The following is a 24,510-nucleotide window of genomic DNA, read 5'->3' as shown; positions in this document are numbered from 1 at the left end:
GATCTCTGCTGGATGTTTGAGCAAACACAAGGAGACCGAGGGCAGAGAATGTCAGAAGGTCTTCCTGCCATCCCAGAGAAAAATTTGCGCCGTAAAACGTGCGTGGAATCGAGGATTCGTCGGTTTGGGATTAGCAGGGTGGAGGAACGAGACAACAGAGGGACGCACAAACAATGGGGTCAACCTCATTCTTCCTTTCTCTCAGTTTAGCATGCAAAGTGGCCAAAGCGGCTAAATTGTGCCCTGAGATCATTCGTGTTGGAATCTCTCGATGACCTGCGGAGGCTAAACATGTCCGCGCCGAATAAATGAATGAGGAACACACCAGGCCTGACTGCTCGCTCTAATCCCAGATTATCTCTGCCAGTCCAATCCACCAACGAGGGGAAAAAAATTGGCAGAAGGAAGCGGATTATTAGAATTGCAAAGGGACGTCATGAGGACGCACACCTAGCAGTTAGCGGGTGTGCTAGGTAGCATCTCCGACGTGTGGAGATTCAGATTCACACGCGGATCCGCGATGAATATTCCAATATTCCATCAATGCCTGAGGCGACTGACGCACCACCACCACGTGACCTCTGACCCAACCCCCTCCCGGGTAGTTCTTCATCCGTCTTCGCCCTCCTCCACCTTGCCCTCCCATGCATCCCTCCGCCCATCATCCCTGGTAAGCAATCCCTCCATCACGACGAACGCCGACCGCCCCCGGCTCAACCTCTGCACGGAAACAATCACCGCCCGCCCCGCAAATCCCAGCATGACCTTACATGAGCTGCACTTCTCACTCTAATTATTTTATTATCCCTCGCCGTGATGCGGGCGGAAGCCATCAGGAGAGAGTCAACCATCAGCGTGTGGGTGTGGACGTCAAACTCAACCACTGTTTTCTCAAGATGCGTTGAAGTCAAGCAAAAGACTGAGTTCGATTCAAAATCTGACTTTCTGCATAGTCTTTGCTCAAAGATTGTCGACTTGCATCGTCGACTGAATTAAAGAACTTCAAGACGATTTTTAAATGTTGTCTGCTTTTGCTAACTAAGCACATTCCCAACCAGCATCAAGCTATCGGGATATTGATGACCACCTATCTTCTTTACATCCTCCTGGACGTGTTCATCTGCTTAGAAGAGACTGATTTCCCCTTCGTATCGTACAGTCTCGTTTGGCGTCGGTAGGACTGAAAGGCAAATCATTTTCTTGACACGATTGAATGTCAGACAGGAGCAGAGTTCAATATGTCAATCAATAGAGAACCTCATGACGGTAGGTGAGAGCGTGTGTGTGATCTCTGGAGCTTTTTCAGTTTCTCGCAAAGTGTTTTCAAACCAAATTTTGCCCTGAGTTGGCTCACTTAAGAGTCCCAAGACTATGGGAGCAGTACATCGAGATAGACTCCAGAAGATGATACTCTACCAGAAAACTCTAGACTCTAGAAGACGATACTCTACCAGAAAACTCTAGACTCCAGAAGATGATACTCTACCAGAAAACTCTAGACTCCAGAAGATGATACTCCACCAGAAAACCCAATGGAGGAAACTCCAACTCAATGATAATCATGAAGATAATTGGGTAGAAAAGAAGAAGTTAGGATCTGAGATCTAAAAATCCCCAACAAACTACCAATAACCTCCATCTTGAATGAAACGGAAGCTTCTCCACATAGTCTCCGAAGATCCTAGGTTAGTCTAGCAGGGTGTCAAAGCTAGACTGACCTGGGATCAGTCTAGAGACTGATTCTGGTTGACTTACACTCACTTATGAAACTCTGACCAACTCCTTGGACTCATCCCTCCTAACATCAGACCAAATGTAAAACACAACAGAACTCATTGGTTCCTCCGTCAAAGTCCAACAGTCTCCTTCAATAAAACTAAACCTGACTCATTCACCGGCAAATTGGCTCCCTGCTGTCAAATCCATGTGGGTGTCCTTTATTCAGATCCTCTCTGACCCAACATGGATGTTTTTTTTCCTGCCACAAGCTTATTTGATTTTGAAACCCCGGATCCTTTACTGATTACGGACCGCTGTGAAAATGGATTGGTCTCAGCTGTAAAGGCTTGACTTTCAACGGGCGCTGATTGCTTTGTCAAAAGTAACATTTCTGGGTGGAGAAAAAAAACTCCCAGTGGCGGCTGATTACAGCGGTATCACCTAGCATGCGGAAGCTTGCGATGCTATGTGAGATTTATGAGTCAGCTTTTCGTGGTTCTGGGGAAGAGAAGTCAGTTTTGTTTCAGTTCTACTCCTGTAAATACGTCCTGACCAAATCCGTTTTAGCCAGGGTAAATCCCGACTCCAGACACGGGTTACAAACCCATTCTGCTGCTACTTTACTGTTTTTCTGGCTGAGGCCATAAAACCAAGTCCAGGATGGGATGGCTGACGCTCCCTTGGACTACCCTCTCTTTCCTCCCCTACTGTGATTGGCTGGAGGCCACAGACACACTCTGGACCGTCTGGGGTTATTTTTATGCCACTCCACACCTCACTTTTATGAAGAAGCCTCTCATTTCACACTTAAATCCACCGAGGGTCAACAACACCAAATGAGTTTGAGAAATAGAACCAATTAGAGCGAGTCAGGTCAGACTTTTGGACTCGGCTCCGTCTCCCAGTAATATTCCTACATGGCCTGATCTGAATATTAAACCACCACACGCATCCATTCCTACTGGAGCCCAGGGGATCAGAGGATGCAGGTGTCTGAAATGATCATTAATTGTACATTTTTATGCACATATATGCTCAGTAGTTTTCAGTTATTACTGTTTTCATTATAATTGCATATACATGACATTGAACAGCTGCTGTTGGGTCCGTATCATTCATTATGAAGCCCTGAGCCTCTTATTAGAGCGCCAGTGAGCACACACACCCCTTCGCATTTCTGTGTAATTTGTTTTCCTTGTTTTTATTTAATTATTTATTTTATTCATGTCACTCTTTTTTTTTTTTTTAATGTGATCTGGAACAATCCAACCGTCCAATTGTTCAAAGAGCTCTCTAATCCCGCCTCAGATCGTCGTGTGCAGCGTGGGGGTAATAGGATCGTAGTATTAACCCTGATGACAATACCGCCAGCTGTCGCAGGGCCCCCTGTTGGCCACCGGAGGAGCGTGTCGGGGTAGGGAGGTGGGGGGTGGGGGTATGGATGGGGAGGGACGTGACGGACAGAGACAGATTGACAGGCGGTGATGCTCTTAGTTTCATATGGAATCACCAAGAAGCCGCTCAGAGGCGCAACACGCAAACTCCTGAAGTGCTTTAGTTGTGGACGACTACCTCCTTCATTTTTATTTCACGCTATCGTCTGTTTTATACTCCTTCTTCTTCATCACCTTCATCATTCCTTTGCGTCTCATTGGGCGTCTCCATCCTCTCCTGCGTCCCCGGTGGTGGTGGTGGCGGCGGCTGCTGGATCTACATGGCTGAATAAGAGGTCAAAAGCGAGCTCTTGCTCCGGTGTTGCTGGGAAGTTGCCGTCGGGACCAGGTCGAGCAGGAGGCGGCGGCGGCGGCGGCGGTGGTGGGGGAGGAGGAGGAGGAGGATGGCGGTGGCTCTGGAGGAAGTTTGGGGGCGAGTGAAGAATGTGTGCAAACAGAACGGACTCCTCATCCTCTCTGTGCTGGCCGTGGTCATCGGATGCCTGCTGGGGTTCTTCCTCAGGGGTAAACAGCTCTCCGAGCAGGTCAGTGGTGATTGTGACCCTTGGTTGCCCCTCACACAACCTATCTGCCCTCCGAACTCCCGTCTCCTTCATAAACACCAAGATGGATTCAGATGCTGCAACTCCTAGGGCGCCTCGTTCCCCTCCTTCCTCCATGCTTGCCTTGTTGCCCTTGCCCCCCCACTGTGATGCTCAGGGAAGGTTCCGCTCCCAGAGCCTCCACTTTATCTGCCCTGTGCTTAACCTCAATCTTTTAATTAACCTGCACTTGGATATGAGTCTAACTTTACCCTCGGAAGGCAGGTCAAAGCCCACAATTACCCTATGTGACTTCATGTTTTATCCCCAGATGGGATGGATTCACTTAAAATAATAATGCTTTCAGCTTATTTGCAATAAGCCGGCCTTTCTTTCCAGCCCATCCCGGGGTTTTTCAGGGAGAATTTGTTGAGAAAAACAACATTAATTCGTTCATCCTGCTTCTAAAAGAGCACAAAAGTTCAGACTCATCTAAAAAAGACCAATTTGCTCGCTTGCCCCAGGTGTATTGTGTTCGATAAATATGGCATATTCTCTGTCTTTTAAGCAGCAAACAGAATATAATCGGTGGGTCAGATCGCCCGTAGTCTCCGCATCAGGGATTAGTCGTCAGCAGAGACGTCCAGTCCACAACAAACCGTTCCCGCTCACTTATATAATACACCAAGAAGGCACCAGAAGAGGAATTAAGTAGTTTGAATTCAAATAATGCTGGGAGGCTCCCAGAGAACAGAGAAATAACATCTCCGTCGGCGACGGGATGATTAATTCTCCCAGAACAATGAGATTATGTTGTGGGAGAAAAAAAAAGAAGAAGAGATTGCTACGACAATCAATGCATGGAATCAATTTGGAGCGTTTGAATCAGAACATAAGGATAAAGCATGTTGGAAAACGATCCAGATGGGTGGCGTCTGACTGAGACTGGATGCACGGACACGTGGCGGCGGCGATTGCTCATTAGCACTTAGCCACAATGCTAACGCAGCTAGGAACACGCTAAATCACACCAGTGTCCTGCTTCACTACTGCAAATAGAGGTTGTCTGTTTCGCTTTTCAGGTATTGGAATTGTGGACCATACTTGGGGGGTGCTAGGGTTGGAGTGGTGGTGGTGGTGGGGGGGGCGCTGAGACACTTTTACAACTCTAGTGAGTCTGGCCTTAAATTGAACCGTAATGGAAGAGATGTGTCCTTGAAAAAGCTCAGAAACGGCATTAAAAAAAAGCAGCTGGGGGAATTTAAAGGAAGCCAGAGAACACGGCCTGACGTTTCTTTGCTCTCCAGGAAAAATCAGATTCTGTCTCAGAGAAATCATCAGGAGTCAGAAACAATAATCAGCACAAAACTATTTCAGACGTGCATTTAATTTAAAACAAGACGAGTCGACAGCGTCTGCAGACTGCGAGTTTAACTAGATAGAAAACTGCATATTTAAATGTAAATGTGACTTACTATCAGTGGGAAACCTGTGTCTCGCACTGCTTGTAAATGATGCGAGTTGGACCCTGAACTCTCTCAGCTCAGATAAACACAGAACCGAGAACGGCTGCAGAATTTAAATGGCGCCGCTCGACACTCGCGGGTCTCCTTCTTCTAAACCCTGAAGCCGTGACTTGAAGTTCACATGAATTATCCCTCACTTTTACTTTCAGAATCGTCCTTCTGGTTTGATTTCAATCCAGAATGACACTGACCCAGTTTTGTAAACCACTCTCTGTGGGTATTGATCACCTGTACTGTATTTCTCCATTGTGATGTTCTCCTCAGGTAACATCGAGGCTTCGGTTTTTCCTTTCTCTGCAGACTGTCGGCCTTGGCTGAGGTTTAATCCAAATAAGAGTCATTTCAGCTCATTTACAATGAAGGCTTTTTAACTGTACGACTCGCTGTGTTTCGCTTCATACACGCCTGTATTTCTACAAACCCTTTATGAAATATCGACCTTGAGTTCTTTCTAAACATTAACATAAGTTGTTTTTTTTATTGCGAGCGGATGAAGACATGTTTCTGCATTCAGTATCTTCTGACTTTCAGGTCAAGCTCTTATTTATTTATTTTTATTCTAAAAAATCCTCATATATATTTTTTTTTCCAAGCTCAAGCGATGACAGGTGAAATGTTTTCAGACGCTCCAAACGCACAGAGATTCAAGCGATGGAAATAAATAAATAAAAAGTCGACAGAAAAAGGAGGTTTGATTCAGGACTCCAAACATCAAGCGAAGACGGTTTCTTTTCACTCGTCACAGTTTTTCAGGCCTCGGAGAAAGATCGCCCTTCCTTCATGCAGACAAACAAGCAAACAAACAAACAACACAAAGCGTGACGCACCCCCACTGGACCCCCCCCCCCCTCTTTCAGCCATTTGGACTAAAAGCTGTCGCTCCAAAACAGAATAAAAACACTTTAATTGCTCCATCATCTCGCTGCACAGATGTGAAATACTTACATTTATTTATTTCATTTCATGTTTTGTTGTCTTTTTTCAAGTTTCCTCTTATAGAAAGTTTTTTTTTCTGTCACAAAATGATTCATTTACATGAATAATAAGCATCGCATTCACTTTATTCCTTCATATCATGGAGCCTCCGTTCGTTTTTTACCACCTGCAGAGCGATATTAACATTCATGCAGTGAATATAAACAGGGTATAGATGCACACGCGTCAGATAATTAATACTTACATTTTAATTACCCATAAATAATAGAGTGGAAAAAGAAAATCACGCAACTGATGAATGATTGAGGCGTGAATTCAGAAAAAAGAAAAGGAATAAATCTTATTTTGCAGAAGAATCCTCACACTTTCCATCAAACATGAACTATTTGTGTGTGTGTGTGTGTGTATATATATATATATATATATATATATATATATATATATATATATATATATATATATATATATATATATATATATATAATATTTATATGTATTATAATATTTACATTATTTATATTTTATATTTAATATATTTATTTGTGAATTTATTTGTGTTTGTTTATTTATTTGTTTATCATGGGGCTTGTGACCCACTGTAACACCTGTTACAGATTTTTATTTATTCTCCATATTGATTGTTTTACTGTCAAGGATTTTTATATTTGAACCAAAACAACACAGAGGAGGTGTTGAACGCCGCCGACAATTTAAAAACGTGTTGTTTGGATCCATCTAATAACATGATTGGCTAATGGCTTGTTATTAAATGCTACACATCCATTTAGCGCGTCGCGCCGGAGACGACACGAATACAAACTAGGACATTTGCATAATGTTGTTTTGCTCATATGACAAAAGTTGTTGCTTCGAATTAATTCTTGAACTTTTTTTTTTTTTCCTGACACTTGCAGGAAGTGAAGTATTTCCAGTTCCCCGGAGAGCTGCTGATGAGGATGCTGAAAATGTTAATTTTGCCTCTCGTGGTATCGAGGTAAGAACGACCCCCAGTCGACCCCCCCCAAGACCCCCACCCACCTCCATATCAAGTGACAGATTTAATTATACAAACAGCGACTATAACAGATGCACACGTGGAGACGTGAAAGCAGGAAATGTTATATTTTATGTTCTTGTGTCACCGCCTGCACCTGAACAACAATATGTGGAATTAAATTAATGATAAATAAATGCATGCACATAAAACTTGCATTGATTACTAATGAATTGATAGAGGATGTAATATTAATGGTCCCCGTCGGAGGGATGGGGCCGCTGCCATCACTCGTCTCGCTTGTTCCTCTGAATGAGATGAAAGATTAAATGTCAGCGGTCTGGGATCTGTTTCACGCTTCGACTGAATTGTCTTTCTAGTCATTACAAACAGAATTGATCTGAAAAATTAATCAGTGGTGAATTTGCATATCGTAAAAAAAGCCCGGAAGACAAAGATCTTTCGGTGGCCTGTGGGTTGTTTCTACTGCAGCGTTCACTTTGATTTATTGGCCTCTATTTATCGCTTTAACCTCATTCTGGATCCAATCAGTAGACTAGTGAGTTCACTAGTCTACTGATGCAAAAAACACATGCACAACAATACTGAAATATTAAAACACATGATGTGGTTTGAGATAAAAATCAAACTTTAATTTCGCATCCCTCCAATCCAACACTTTGCATTTAACAGTGACGTGTGTGGATTCATTTTCCGCCCACAGGTGATGGAATTCATTAAAAGTGAGTGAAATATAATGAAATTATTAATGAGGATGAAAGTAATGAAACACCTGCAGCGACGTCCACGTCACTGAAAGAACATGTCGTCGGGCTGGAAGTGAATGAATCCTCAAGTCCACTCATTGTGTTAAGAGTCACAGAGCCTCGACTCGACATGCACGCACACACACACACACACACACACACACACACACACACACACGCACACACACACACTCAAAAACTCCCAAAACAAGTCATGCAAACGGTGACATGCAGGGCGCTTTGTCCAATAAGCTACTTACAATCTGTGCAACAGCAAAGGCTGGATGAGAAGTTAATCCCCTCCATCATGCTGTCTCTCTCTCTCTCTACCCGTCTGTCTGCGCTCCTATCTGTCTGACTCTTGTCTTTGTCTACACTATTTAAACACACCCTATAGAACATTATGCATTCACCCAGGCTCGCGTTCCCGCTGTGTCCTTGCTCGTCTTCACAGATTTCCTGCGTGAGATAACTTTAGAGCAGGCTTCCTGGTAGACGTGGAGCACGCGAGCGTCAGATGTGTTAATTTCCACTAATCGGCAGGCGTGCATGCCGGCCGGCGGCCTGTTTAACCCTCCCGGCGGCGCAGGTGGAATGCAAACGCAACAAGGGCAAACATTCTGCATTCTGAACGTGGACTTCCTGTTCTGTCGACAACTGAACAGGAAGTTGGCTCCATGAAGTAGTTCTAGTTGGTTTCCTCGGCCTCTCCGGAACGGTTCCACCGTGTCGTGATGCGACGCACCGACACGCTGCACGGGGCGCTCAGGGCTTATCTAGGGGTGAATATCTGCCCCGGCTCTCTCCAGTCTGCCTGCCCCCATTTTTACCCCCCCAGCACCATCTGCGCCGCAGCCAAAGCGGAAACCAGATTATCCCATGACCGCGTCAGGCAGACTCAATGGCCACTCCACTTACTGCCTCCTTATGGTCCAGGCAGGGCTGACATCCTAATTAAAAAGGAAATCTCATCCAGAACTCCATTTGGAATGTTTGAAAGTCTTGTTTTTCTCTTTTTTTGTGTAAATTTCTGCCCCACGGTGACTTTGATAAACCCTTGGAAGCGCTTCTTCACCCGTACTTTGGATGAGATCTTAGGGTCAAATTTGTTTTCAACATTTGTTTTTGAACAAATTAGGTGCTAAAACTAACTAGGTTTTATACTAACTAAGTTTTGAACTAACTGTGTTTAAAGTAACTAGTATTTTAACAAACTACGTTTTTGAATTAACTAGGTTTTGAAATAACTAGGGTTCAAACCAACTAGTTTCTGAACTAACTGAATAACTGTCTAACTAATAATAATAATAACACATTTTATTTAAAGGCACCTTCCTTGGCACTCAGATACCGCACAGAATTATATAACCTACTAACTAACTAACTAACTAACCCATTAGGTTTTTGTACTAATTAGGTTCTGAAATAACTAGTTTTTGAATTATTATTAAACATAAACATTGTATTTATATTTATGTTATTTAATTATTATATATGTTTATTGTTTATGTTTACACTGCTTGCATTTACACCGTGTTTTACACCCATCCTGTTTTATGTGCTTTTAATTGCCCCTTTGGGACTAATAAAGTTTTTTGAATTGCACTGGACTGATAAAGGTGAATAGAGTTTGATGACGTTCAGGTCTGCCCCCGGTGAGACGTCTAACAGTCAGGTGTGGATCAGTTCGGTGTCAAACTGTTTCTTACACCTCCTGATGAAACACGCTGTAAAGTCTTAATGCACACTCGTAGAATGTGATGTAATGGTTGTGGAAGAGGTCATTCATGTGTTGATCACATTCGAGGAGAATATTGATTTTGACAGTGAGGATGGTCTTTTCAGGGCGATTGATCTCCTGGCTCCCTCTGAGTGTTTCTACAAGAGGTGAAATTAGCTTTGGTGATGCTTCAGGATGATGTTGATGAACACCTGGAGTCTTAATGATGTCAGACGATTAGACGGGGGTCACGGCGACCCAGGAGCCGCTTTATATTTGTCACGTTGTCGGGGTGGTTCATCTGGTTGCTCAGCGTCCTCTTCTCTCTTCACTATGATGATGGTTAAATTGTTCCTCTTCAAACTGAGTCATACACTTGTTTGTCATTACATCCAATCGTACCTTCAAAAGCACCATTTTTTCGGAAGAGCAAAAAACCCCAAAACAACACAAACCAGGAGGAAAACATCTCACTCTGAAACGCAGGAGTAGACGAGGAGAAAAACACAAACAAGTCCGGGTCTGATGATGAAGTTGTTCCATCACACTGAGGTTACCTGGGAACACAGATGTCACAACACAGGAAAGGTTCAAAACTAACCAAAAAACAAAAAAATAAAGTAAAGAAGCATGACATTTTCTGCAAACATGGAATCTTAGCCCATTCCTGGGGGGCAACGCCTTCTAGTTTGGTGATATTCCATTGGATTATGTGTTGGACTGTCTTCTCCAAACCCCCTAGAGATGTTCTACCAACTACATGTCAAACTCGTTTTCACTGAGGGCCACATCAACATCAAACATCACTCTGAATTTATTACTCATTCAAGTTACAAACATCACTCTGAATTTATTACTCATTCAAGTTACAAACATCACTCTGAATTTATTACTCATTCAAGTTACAAACATCACTCTGAATTTATTACTCATTCAAGTTACAAACATCACTCTGAATTTATTACTCATTCAAGTTACAAACATCACTCTGAATTTATTACTCATTCAAGTTACAAACATCACTCTGAATTTATTACTCATTCAAGTTACAAACATCACTCTGAATTTATTACTCACTCAAGTTACAAACATCACTCTGAATTTATTACTCATTCAAGTTACAAACATCACTCTGAATTTATTACTCATTCAAGTTACAAACATCACTCTGAATTTATTACTCATTCAAGTTACAAACATCACTCTGAATTTATTACTCATTCAAGTTACAAACATCACTCTGAATTTATTACTCATTCAAGTTACAAACATCACTCTGAATTTATTACTCACTCAAGTTACAAACATCACTCTGAATTTATTAGAGAATAAAGAAAATGATGGTGGTTTCGGTCTTGTTTGTATTGCTGCTAAAGCAGAGCAACAAAGGTTGGCCATGTTTAAACAGAATTTGTAAATGTGAGGGATTTTGTTCCAAGGTTGGAATATTTGAACACTGAAGTCGTTAAAAATTGTGTGTTGTGTTGAAAGTCATAAGAATATTTAAAATGCTTCTCTTGTCTATGGAGACGGTTCTCGCAAACAGCTTCTGAATATTAAAGTTCGACAACAACTGAACATGAACTGAAGCCGAATTCTTGTCTAAATAGAATTTTCTCATCTTTTCTGGGAAGTAGAAACTTTATTTTTACTTTTACATCAAGGCAAAAGACAGAATCATGTTGTGACAGCAGGAGAAGGACAAACAATGAACCCCGTCGCTCGGTAGGTCAGAACCAACAAGAGATTTATGGGGAATTGATTTTCATAATCTCAGCAGAGACAGATAGAAAAAACGCAGCAGGACGGAGGGGGGGAAGCTCCGCTGAAAGGTACGGGGTAAAAAACGAGGCCACGATAGACAGAAAGCCTCTCTCTGAGTCCCTCCTCATCAGCTTCTTTAAGCTTCGTCTTATTTCACCAGCATCATCCTCATCATCATCATCATCATCCCCACGACGTTGGATCAATACGTGTTTAACCACAAGAGAACAGCGACCTTTGTTTGAACCGGTGGCACTCTGACTCGTATTGATTATTGTCTCTCGCAGCCACTTGAAGACAAACATGTTGCTCAATCCTACGGATCACAGAGTCAAATGAGACAAATGGATTCCGGGTCTTTTAACTCCTGTTCTGCATGGTTCGTTTTTAATTCAACATCCGCAAAGGAATTGATTTGGAAAAAAAGCCTTCAAGCCAATGTTCCTCTAAGGCATCTGGATGTGACTTCAGCTAAATAAATCGTCCTGGTGATGTGGACGAGGGACGGGTCGTGGTTGTGGTCACGGAGCCTCTGACACCAGAGGCCACGGTGTCGCTATCACTTGTCAGAGTTGTCACGGATAACCCGTGTCTGAGAAGCCTCAGCTGTGGTTTATTCATCAACACCAGGGATTAGCGTAAAGCTCTCTCTCAGCATAGGTGCAGCAGGGCGGCCCGTAAGCCCCATATGGTCCCAAAGACCTGCTGGATCTGCCCTCAGCGGGTCACGACGGAGACTCCTGTTAGACCAGGAGTCGTGACGTTTGATCCCTAAACGGGTCCTTCAAGTCTGACTGATTGATTCTGAAGTTGATCCGGTTTGTTGACCAACACTCATGAACTTGTTTCACATATGTCCCGTTAAATATGAGCGAGAGCCTCATTTGGACTCCTGGGGGCCCGTAATGCCCAGGAAGCACCAAGTGATTTCAGTGACATACAGTCCATATAAATATAAAACATTATAATAAACTTTATATCTATGGATAGGTCTGAAGTAGCTGACGAGATCTGGTGCATTGAAAGTAACAAAAACATTTATCTACACTTTTATACACCTGTTAGCCTTGTGGCCAAAATGGTCACAGGTGTAACAGGTGTGTGTAAATATTAAATTCCTCCTTGTACCAAAAACTAATAATGCATTAAAATTGGTATTGTTGTGAATTATTGACATTGTCAAGGCAGTAATATCTTTCTTAGAAATATTTGACTTTGCACCAAATTTTTTGGAAATATTGCATAGTTTGTGTTTTTCCCATTGGAAAGATGAGGGTTTGAGTGACATAAAGTCAATTTAAACAATTTAAAGTTTCCAAATCCGGCTCACCAATGAACAACCGTTACAGTTCATACCTGGTTCTAGAGTCAATAACCCAAAGGAACCCAAAGGAAGTTATTTTGATGGGACACGCGTGTGGAATTGGTGGAGGAACGCTCTTTGATTTTAATTTTTTCCGTTCCACGGTTGCCGCCGCCTCGGCCCTCGTTTGACTGCTCCACTGACCTTTACTGTCGCACAATGAAGATGAAACCGTGTCTCTGCCATTTCACAAGATTGATGTTTTGTTGTGAAGCGGCCCCGGTCGTCCGGGTCGTCCCGTTGGAGCTCGTCCAATCCCTGACCGCCACAGTTCATGCCCCTTTCCGTGTCACAGCTGCACCAAAGGACCAGAGGAAGAAATATCTTCCAGCTCAAGCTGCACATTCTAATGACATTGTCATTCCAGTCACATCTGGACACCAGGTTCAATCTTCATTCCTGTCTCATGGATGGTCATGAAGTGGATCTACACGTCCATCCATGTGCTCCAGCTGCGATTTGAAAACCACAACGGGATTCATATTTAATGTTTAAACTTATTATCACCAGTTTTTTTTTTTTTTTTTTTTACATTGAATGTGGAGCAGACACACATAATTATCACACCTTGATGATATTCTCCAGTCTTTTCACAAAAAGAAGTCAATGTTCTTTTAGGTTCCAAAGGATCAATCTGGTCGTTTGTGGAGCGTTAGAAATATTATGTGCAATGAAAAAGAATAATCATCCAAAAAAAGATGCTTTGTGAAGAAGAATTGGCTTTAAAGTTACGTGATAGACTCTTTTCACACCCCGCTTCAGAGACGTGATGTATAGTAAATGTCAGTGTTTGTGTGTTCGGCCACCAAATATCTTCACAACCGTTGCAGATAGAAGGATGAAACAAAAAGCACATGACTCGGGCAGCAAAGGGGATGAGAATGAGGTGATGACCTTGACCTTGAGAAAACCAGGTCAAGGTCAAAGGAGACAAGCAGACTTGTCTCCGATGAGAGCAGACATGGAGGCACTCAGTTCTACACTTCAGAGGTGATGAAAGGATAAACAGAAGAATTCTCCTCAGCACCGACTCGCCAAACCGAACCGGATCACGATCTGGACCAGGAGAGGATCTCAGGACCGCCAAACCGTCTCTCCAGCTCTTTGGATTTGTCTGCTCCATCTGGTCGAGAAGCAAACAACCAGTTTTCCCCCTGTCGGTGCAGTAATGAGGAATAAATGAAGCAGCGTATTCAAGGCAGCCAATTTAAATGCTAATGCGTGTCTTATTTATATAACGTCTTTGATTGCAGGGCTTTTTCCTCATCTCCAGCGCTCTCTCAGAACATAAAGCCCTGAATCACCAGATTTCACCAGTAAATGAGAAGCAGAAGGTTCCACACACACCAACAGGACGACGGCCGGGCCTTAATGTCGTTAAATTATAGTCAACCTGACATGAAGGACTTATCTGGCTTTAAAAGGGCTCAGTCAGGTTGATTCGCTGTCATTATGCGACGGTTGTACCGTCAGAACATCTCTTGATGGGTTATGGAGACATAAAGGACGCTATTAGCATCGTTTGGATAGAAGAAAATGGAAGAAAATAGATGGATGGATTATATAGCATTTCCTGAGGCTTCTAGTTCTACGTTCATTTCATGGAAATGATTCGATGATGAGAGATGAGGGGGGGGGGGAGTTATCTGTGGTTGTGGTTTTTTTATTTTTGCGTGTTTGTGTGTTGAATCCATAAAACGGATGTCAACAGATGTTAGATTTAGGTGAAGACACGGAACATTTCACACGGGACGCAAAGTGAAATGTGCTCAGATTGAAATGGGGGGGAAAGTAAACGCAGCAAACGTGTCGATTAGAGTTGGATGGCGATCACAACCGTGTTCCTGACTCGCAGCTGCTTGATGCAGGTTTTATTGGAAGCCCAGGAAAGCGTAGCGTTGAGTCTGGAGCAGGACTGATGTGCATTTAGACTAAACAGGAAAACAGGTTCATGTAAAAGCAACAACTTCCTGTGTGTCTCCAGCTTGATGTCCGGTCTGGCCGCCCTGGACGCCAAGTGCTCGAGCCGCCTGGGCATCATGACCATCTCCTACTACCTGTGGACCACGTTTGTGGCCGTGGTGGTGGGCATCCTCATGGTGTACATCATCCACCCGGGCGGGGCCGCCCAGAAGGAGGACTCCGAGGACAGCAAGAAGCCCATGACCAGCTCGGCCGACGCCCTGCTGGACCTCATCCGGTAAGAGAACGTAAAAAAAAAATAAAATTGGGTTTGTAAAACGTCGTGAACGATCCAGACGAACCTGTAAACTCGCTGATTGACAGTAGCCCAAGATCCGACGCGGTCACATGACACGTTCTAGACTTGTGAGTTCCATCACGTTGTGTTGCCCAACAGCTCGTTGGAGCAATCATCTGCCTTTGTAATCCAGGCTTGAACCGTCTGACAGCCTTTCGACGACACAACGCCGCCACGACGGCACCTTGACCACGAGTGTTTCTCAAAGTGGGCGCCGCTATGATAAGTAGACGCACTTCAGCTGAGAGACTTCAAAGTATTCAACGGGGAAATTTCGTCTTTTGTATAACGTGTCGTCTGGTGGGAACCGGAGTCGGGGTGAGTCGTGAGGTCGGAGCGTAAAGCCTCACAGCCTCGTGTGCCACGGGGTTATCGGGGTTAGCGTGCTAAGCTAATTAGAGCCTCTGGAGGCCGTGTTGGAGGTGAAGCTAGGTCAGGTCGTCACGAGGTTCTGACCTAAATGAGAGCCACTGTGTCAGTGTTCCAGTCGGTCAGTGGGCTACATTCACCTGGAGTCTGAGGAGGTTCATGCATCTGAGTCACGGAGGGATTTCAAAATAAAAGCATGAAAAGAATGAATTATTCTGAAACGATTGGCATCACTGGTGAGGAAAAATAAGAATCTAGTGACCCGACCGAGTCTCTGAAATACAACTGTATGCTGAAGGTGAAGCTGTGTGTGTGTGTGTGTGTGTGTGTGTGTGTGTGTGTGTGTGTGTGTGTGTGTGTGTGTGTGTGTGTGTGTGTGTGTGTGTGTGTGTTTCACAGAGCACAGCTGTGCTGTGGATTTATCTTGCAAAGCTTCTTTACGGTCTTGGACTATCGTGCCAGTGTTCGCGATGTCCCCACCGGTACTCAGGCGTCAGTGTGTCAGTGTGTGACGAGTGTGATGACCAGTGTGTGACGAGTGTGTGTGATGACCAGTGTGTGACGAGTGTGTGTGATGACCAGTGTGTGACGAGTGTGTGTGATGACCAGTGTGTGACGAGTGTGTGTGATGACCAGTGTGTCTGAGGGGAAATCAGTTATTGATCAGGTTTATTTTGAACTTAGATCATTTTATTCAGTCCACATTCTGAGACTTTTCAGGTCTGTTTTATGTCCAATGTTCAGTTTATGTTTTATTTTATTATTTTTTTTATTATCATTGTTATTATTAATCTTTATGTTTTCTTTTTCCACATTTGAGTCAGTCATCATGTTTTATGTTTTTATATTTTATTTTATTCCCGGTAATGTTTCCTGTTTATTTCCTGTGGGGAACAAATGGGAAATAGTTTTTGTTGTGTTTGCCAAAGAAAACGCTAGAGAAATAAAGATTGATTGATTGATTGATTGATTGATTGATTGATTGATTGATTGATTGGAATCTACTTCCATCGTAGTGTCAATCCAGAGAGCATTATACCAATTATAACAAATATAGATTATAGATTATAGAATACATGCAACCACAACCATTGATTCCAGTGTCTCCCCGCCCCTCGCCCAAAACAGCTGGGATTGGCTAAACCCCCGTGACCCCTGATTGGAGGAATGAATGAATGAAAGAATGAATGAATGAATGAATGAATGAATGAATGAAAGAAAGAAAGAAAGAATGAATGAATGAATGAATGAACGAATGAATGAATATTTATATTAATTCAGGATCTGTCAGTTGTTCTTTTGATTTCAGTCTCTTTAGTTTCAGGAACATTTATAAATGTTTTTGCGTTTCCTTCTGACTGTTTAAATCTGTCTGCTGTTATTATAATATAATAATATTATAATATAATAATATTATAATATTATTATATTGTAATATTATTATCTTATAATATTATTACATTATAATATTACTGTTTTTATCTCCCTCAGCAACATGTTTCCAGCAAACCTGGTTCAAGCTACGTTTCAACAGGTGAGAGAAAAAAGTTTAAGAGGAGAAGCTCAATGCCTCTTTGTGTGTGTGTGTGTGTGTGTGTGTGTGTGTGTGTGTGTGTGTGTGTGTGTGTGTGTGTGTGTGTGTGTGTGTGTGTGTGTGTGTGTGTGTGTGTGTGTGTGTGTGTGTGTGTTAAATAAGAAACTAGAGTTTGCTCAGCATAGCCCACAGCTGGAAACATGGAAACAGCTCAGCTATTTTTTTTTAATAAGAATAATTGATTTTAAAATGACTTTAAAAAGACTTTATGAGTGAGTTTTGAACAACTTTAAAACTCACTAATGAAGTCATTTACATACATATATTTTTCATAACTTTTATCAAGGGCGTTGATGATTTTAACCCTTTCATGCTACCTGACACAACTCCTGAGCTCGCGTCCCGCTTTGGTTCCTAGTACCGAACCCAGAGAACGGCCGAGCTCATCCCCAAACCCACGATGGCGCAGCTGCTGGACGAGACGACCACGCGCCGCGTCTACATCTACGGTATCCAGGACGACAACGGCACCGACGTGCAGAACTTCTCCCTGGACCTCACGCCGCCTCCCGACGTCATCATGAAAACCTCGCCGGGGACCAGCGAGGGCATGAATGTGCTCGGAATCGTCATTTTTTCGGCCACCATGGGTAAGCGGTTGCCACGGATACGGCATGTCTTTACACGTAAATATAATTAATAGCATAAGTGAAGTCTTGGGCCGCCTACGTCTTTTGCGTGATTACAGTCTGAGATGAGACGGCAGAGAGCGGCGTTCTGGTTCCTTTGAGCCGCTGACGCGTCCATGTGGGCGTTTAATTGATGCATTTAATCTGATTATTTATGCCTCTGACTTCTTCCTCTTCTTGTTTTTCAAATCAGGAATAATGTTGGGAAGGATGGGACCCAACGGGAGCGCTTTGGTCAACTTCTGCCAGAGTTTGAACGAGGCCGTCTTGAAGATTGTGGCCATCGTCATCTGGTGAGAGTCGCGTCTAAGACGCTAAACCGCCAAAGAAATCACCTCCTCTTGTTAGTCCGGCTCTTTTCTGAGAGGATCCTTCTGATCCGTCAGTTTTCCCACCACTTTAGACCCAACGGAAATATCCCAGCAGTCATTTAAAGCAGCAGTCTCCAACCACCGGGTCGCGACCCCTACCGGGCAGCAGGCCATTGGGGCGCCGGGCGGCACAGAAAGTTGAAATTTTACTTAAAATTTTTTTTTTATTTATTGATGTTTAAAGATGTTTTAGCTTGAAAAGTAACTTCTGTGCAAAATGACGCACAGACAAATGCACGCAGCCCTCTTGCACACAACCGCAAGAGAAGCCGGCTTAAAAAGCCTGAGGCCAATCAGCCTGACGAGGCACGGGTGTGGAGACGAGGCTCCGCCCACAAGTTAGGCCCCGCCTCCTGCCACTATCCAGAGCAGCGTGACACGAATACAGAACCGGGGGATATGAATTCAGCTCAAATCCCCCGACTTACTTGGATTCATAAAAGATTTTAATTTATAGTAAAATTTCTACACAATTCTCATTCCTCTAGATTCAGACATTCCTGGTCCCCAGAGGACGAACCGTCGTATCTCCATGTTGATCGTTTATACTAAAATATTGTCGGTTTTTTATTCAAATAAGAATTATATTATATGTTATGTATTTTATCCATTTTAGCATTTAGCGTGAACACGTCTGTGTTGAATTAAAGCCTCATCAAACCCTCACATGAAGACACCATCACATAATTTTTAATCCATTCATGAGCGCTGACCTCACCTGCCCCCGTCTCCCCAGGTATTTCCCCTTTGGGATTGTGTTTCTTGTTGCCGGGAAGATCTTGGAGATGGACGACCCGTCGGCCATGGGGAAGAAGCTGGGTTTCTACGCCATCACCGTGGTGATGGGCTTAGTGCTGCACGGCCTCTTCATCCTGCCGGCCATGTACTTCTTCATCACCAAGAAGAGCCCCATCGTTTACATCAGAGGCATCCTGCAGGCGCTGCTCATCTCATTGGCCACGTCCTCCAGGTAGAACAGGAAATCTTAACTTCAAAATAAAAGACTCAGGTGGATCTCTAATCGTTTTAATTGTGGAATCAGTTGAAACGATTTAATCGGGTTGGTTGTGATATTTTTTAAAAAAATTAATTTTAAAATTTAAATTTAAAAGAAAAAAATTAAATTAAATTTAAATTTAATAAGGAAATTACTAGTTTCTATTGTATTTTATAGTTTCATTATTAGTCTTAATTATTAGTCTATTATTAATGGCTGCAACTAAATGAGTAAATCTGTTGGAAAAGGAGCAAAATAATGATAAAAATTTAAATAAATATAATAAATTTAAATAAATACAATAAATAAATGTAGTTTTTGTCAGTTTCTTTTATTTACCAAGTTATAGAATGAATTTCTCTTTTATTATCGTCAATGACGGAACATAAAAGATCCAAAATATCACAAATGATCCATTTGATCCAAACCAATAATCCATCAGATTAAGTGAGTTGATCAGGAGGCCGAGACGCCTCGATTCCGTCCAATCAGAAGTTAGTTTAGAGCTGCTGACCACCTCCGCCTTCTAATTTGCCTTTGGGGATCATTTAAGTATACTAAAAAAAATTAATAAAAGCAAACCTCCACCTCCGAACCTTGGAATGAATAAAGGACAGATTTATTTAGAATAAACATTTCCGTGAGGATGCTTTTCCAAAGTGGCTGGTGTTCAGTGAGTGCTGTTATGAAAACCAGATAATGAACTCCAGCAAGGGAAAAAAAAAGCAATTTAAAGAGCGGGCCTGTTCTGATTGCACGCCGCTGGACTAAATGGATGAGATGATGCGGTTCACCTTGAATGAAATGGATGTTGTGTTCGGCAGCGACCCTCTTAACCTCCGTTTTAGTGAGGCCGTCTCCAGTCTGGCTGCTGTGAGCGTTCGTCCACCTGTTGGTTTGTTCTCGTGAGCGTGCGTCCTTGTTTCTTTTGACGAGCATTTATTGGACAGGAACGCACGATCGTGAGGGACGCAAGCCTTAATTACACTTCCATCCAACAACAATATTCACAATTTTTCCATTTCTCCACTTAAATTTTGAACCTAGAAATCGCTGTTATGTTTTGATCTCGCTCATAAAAACCAATCAAAAGTTAATGAAGAAACAGAGACAGATATTACTACAGATATTACTACAGATATTACTACAGATATTACTACAGATATTACTACAGATTTTACTACATATATTAGTACAGATATTACTGAAATATGTGTGTGAAGTTTCTGTCAGCTTGGTGCAGTGTCCACAGGAGAATACAGTACTTTCCGCACTATAAGGCGCACCTAAAAGCCTTTAATTTTCTCAATTTATTATAATCCACTGTGACTTATATGTGAAATAAGTTTTAAAATAGACCATTCATTGAAGATGAGATCTCAGATACGTTTTATAATCCAGTGCGCTGTAAAATCCAGCGTACTTTATGTATGAATTTTTTTGTTTTAAATAGGAATTTTATTGCAGGTGCACCTTATAGTGTGGAAAATATTGTATATGAATTAAAGGCAAAAAACCCCAAAAACTACTGAATGAAAAGCAAAAGTGAAAAAAAAAAGTGTTACATCTTTATTTTTATTTATTTATTTTTTTTAATGACTACCAAGCTTTAATATTTTGATAAAACTAATATATAATTTTACTCTTTTTTTTAACTTAGGTAGAAATAAACCAAATAAACTCCAGCTTTCCTTCTGGTTTCCGTTGAAACCGTGTTTTTATCCACGACGCCACCTGATTGGATGCTTCTCTTCCCTCTCCTCCTCCAGCTCCGCCACGCTGCCTATCACCTTCAAGTGCCTCCTGGAGAACAACCACATCGACCGGCGCATCATCCGCTTCGTGCTGCCCGTCGGCGCCACCATCAACATGGACGGCACGGCGCTGTACGAGGCCGTGGCCGCCATCTTCATCGCCCAGGTCAACAACTACGAGCTGGACTTTGGACAGATCATCACCATCAGGTGGGGATCTGCTGACGTCAGCACATGAGGAGGAGGAAAACAAACTTCTAGCGCTGCTCCATTTATTCCCAAATCCAGGTCATTCGTCACTGGGAATATTTTTCCCTTTGGAAAAACATTTGTATAATCCGCAAATCTGAAAAGAGATTAGCAGAATCAGTGATGTCATCCGGGTTACCCTCGTTTATTTTATTTTATTTTTTACAAATCATTTCAATGGAATTTGAATTTAATTCCAGTAGATGAATAATTCAAGATTCTCATCTCCTGTGAGGAGCGTCTGAGGAGCGGGACCGGAGTCTCATCTGGGTCACTAACCGACACCCGCTGCACCCGTGTGGTGAATTAATCTCACCTCACTCGTTTCGTTTAATTCTGAATTAATAAAAAACATTATGGGATTTGCCAGAGACACATATATGTAAATGTCACACAGATTAGGCCTCATGTGAGCTTCTTAGTCTGATCTGATTTCTGCTAAATCAGTCTGGAAGCCCCCCCCCCCTCCGGAGTGGGATGGCGGGACGGACCGATATGACCCCAGCAGCAACGCTGATCTGCATCACCTGGGCCCCCCCCCCAGGTCTAGGACTTGGGGCCCGTCCTCTGGTCCCCTGACCCTACTATAATAACATTATGATGACCTCTCCCCCTGCGTCTCTGTAATCCCTGACGGTAAAACCCGTGTGACCTGTATTACTCATCTCCCCTGTCACGCCGGAATTATAATAATTTCCCCCCCCCCTCCCTCCCCGTCTCTCTCTTTGCTGTTTGGCTGCCGACCATGGAGCCATTCCATCTGCATGCTAACTTAAACCCCCCCAAACCTCAGGCCTGCAGAGCTCCAGAGTCTCAGAACGTCTGTTTAGTTATCTCTTGATAACACGGGGATGGGAATATCCAAAACCTGGAACTAAAAGACAAATTAAAACCTTAAAAATAAAAAATAATCATATACATATATATATATATATATATATATATATATATATATATATATATATATATAAAAATACAGTATTTTATGTTAAATCTTATGTTATTTTTATTTCATTTTATTTCTTAGTATTTAAGTACGTATATTCATTTTTGTTGTTTAAAAAAAAAGATTGCTGCACTATAAAATCTGATCAGTCCAGTGTAAAACCATTAAACCCATTATTACCTCATATTTATAAAGACATCCAGTAATTTTTTATAGGATAAAAAATAGCATATCTAACAGAATTAGTCTGACCTACTGGAATGAACACGTACTCACGTTCTCATCTGTTGCTTTGTGTAGTTTAACCTGGTGATAAAACAGATGCAGCCTGAGAGCATCATTAATAAAGTGGTTCCACAGTCATTTTTAATCCATTCTGTTTCACATTAATAATATCTTCGTGGGCATTCTGCATAACTTAAACCTTTATGAGTTGGTTCTATATCGATTTATGAAACTTATGAAAGTCACATTATTTATACGACTGATGTATTCATGCATTTTTCAACAAGTTTTATTCAGCTAAAGGTTCTGCTTTAGCTCTGATGTGAGAGCAGCAGAGAGGAGGAGGAGGATGAAGCTGAGCTTCAGCATCGTCTTCAGTTCATCTGCTTTATTGCTTTATTAATACACCTCCTGTACACACACACACACACACACACACACACACCTTCTATAAACACACATTCGCTTTAAACCCTGTTTGTTCTCAGCATCACGGCCACTGCAGCCTCCATCGGTGCCGCCGGGATCCCTCAGGCTGGACTCGTAACCATGGTTATCGTGCTCACATCCGTGGGCCTGCCCACCGATGACATCTCCCTCATCATCGCCGTCGACTGGGCTTTGTGAGTCAGGGTTAATCCGTCCATCGGGGTGGGGGGGGGGCAAACAAATCCACTGTATGATTGTGGATGTTAGTCACCCCCCTGTGTTGTTACTGAATGGAGCTTCTGCTTCAATCCTCCAGGGATCGGTTCAGGACGATGGTCAATGTGATGGGCGACGCCCTGGCAACAGGCATCATGGCTCACATCTGTAGAAAAGACTTTGTCAAGGAGGGCGAGCAGGTGAGAACACGCGTGTAAAACCACACGTTAACGTCTTCTAAGAGTTCATTTCACCTCGAGGAAGTAGTGCCTCTCTGTGATGCGCTCCGAAGAAGTGTGTGCATCCCAAAGATTTTCATAAGACTGAATCTAACGGCGATTTCCGGGTTCAAAATTTCAGTGGAGAAAATGGATGAATTGTGAATATTTTTGTTCAATGGAAAAAAGGTCGCATAGAGGTCAAACCAGGGTCGTAACGCGTGTTTTCCATCCTCCTGTCCTCCACCAGGTGCCTCTGATCTGTGAGACCAAACCCATGATCAGCATCCAGCAGATGATGAGCTACCAGAACCAGAAGAATGGCTGCTACCAGCCCCACCCGCCCGGCTCCAAGCCGGACCACCTGTCCCCGGACGTGGCCCGTCTGATCCAGCTGGAGGAGGGCATCCGGCCGCTGGAGAAGAAGAAGCACTCCCACTCGTCCCACCACAAGAGAGAGCACAAGGACAAAGACCACTGTTCTGTGGACATGAACGGCCTGGAGACCAACGTGTGACCGCCGTCCAAACCCGACGCCATTGGCTCGTCCGTGGCCGCCGCGGATCACCGCTGGGAACACTGGGATCAAAAAAAAGACCTCTTCTTTTTCTACATAACCTAAATTATGACCCACATTTGACTGTGTGTGTGTTTTTGCGTGTGTTTATCAGAGATGTATTATTTGGTACGACGTCCTCTCAGACAAGCATCACCCCCCCCACCCCCCACAAACCCCACCCCCAGAAGGAGCAGTAATGGAAAACACATTAGCTATCAGGCATAGTTTGAAGAGCCCGGAACAGACATCTGTTCAGGGGAAGTTTGTTCTGTCCTCTAAAATCAGGACAGAAACGTTTCGTACGTGGGGGTTAAAAAAGGACGGAGATCCAAACGTCCCGTTTCCGTTTCCAGATATTCCCTCTTTGCCTTAAACACCCAAAAGAGAAGCAACGCATGCAACAGGTGGAACGCTGGACTCTGTCTATATGTGATATATGCTGTGTGTGTGTGTGTGTGTGTGTGTGTGTGTGTGTTTCAAACGTGTAGCTTTTACCACCACGTCTGCTCAAGAGTCGCCGTCTTGTATTTGTCCAAAAGTTTCATGGAGACTCTCTCAAAGCAGGACGTGGAAAATGTTGGAGTCGGGGTGAGGTCAAAGGTCAAATAAAGTCACAAGTTAGAGCTTTGTATAAAAACACAGGGTGGTGGGGGTGGGGGGGTTTGATCATGAAAAAATAACCAACCAACAGGTATTCTAAACAGTTTAATGTTCATATTTAACACAAACTTAAGAAGACAGTGTCGTCACGATGTGATGAAGATGAAGACTTACTGAGGACTGATCACTCCAACATCCCTCCCACCCCCCCACCCCCCACCATCAAATCGCACCCTTAAAAACAAGCATTCTAAAGTTCACTGATGAATCTGTAACATAAGGGAAATAAACTGTTGAACAGAGGAGGAAATGTTCTGTGAATAAAAACCT

The 24,510-nt window shown here is 43.0% G+C and overlaps 1 protein-coding gene across 1 annotated transcript; it reads left to right on the top strand.

Annotated features, from left to right (window-relative positions):
• The first annotated feature begins 3,238 nt into the window (after nucleotides 1-3,238).
• Nucleotides 3,239-23,703, top strand: slc1a7a (solute carrier family 1 member 7a). The gene is made up of 11 exons (XM_068340564.1): nucleotides 3,239-3,697; nucleotides 7,071-7,150; nucleotides 14,749-14,964; nucleotides 16,885-16,927; nucleotides 17,346-17,577; nucleotides 17,810-17,909; nucleotides 18,724-18,957; nucleotides 20,754-20,948; nucleotides 22,647-22,781; nucleotides 22,904-23,003; nucleotides 23,272-23,703. Exons 1-11 carry the CDS (start codon nucleotides 3,557-3,559, stop codon nucleotides 23,536-23,538), a joined length of 1,743 nt encoding a protein of 580 aa, XP_068196665.1. The 5' UTR covers nucleotides 3,239-3,556; the 3' UTR covers nucleotides 23,539-23,703.
• The last annotated feature ends 807 nt before the right edge of the window (nucleotides 23,704-24,510 follow it).

This window comes from Antennarius striatus, chromosome 18 (assembly GCF_040054535.1).
Source record: "Antennarius striatus isolate MH-2024 chromosome 18, ASM4005453v1, whole genome shotgun sequence".
Classification (NCBI taxonomy): Eukaryota; Metazoa; Chordata; class Actinopteri; order Lophiiformes; family Antennariidae; genus Antennarius; species Antennarius striatus.
This window is presented reverse-complemented; position numbering and strand designations above follow the sequence as displayed.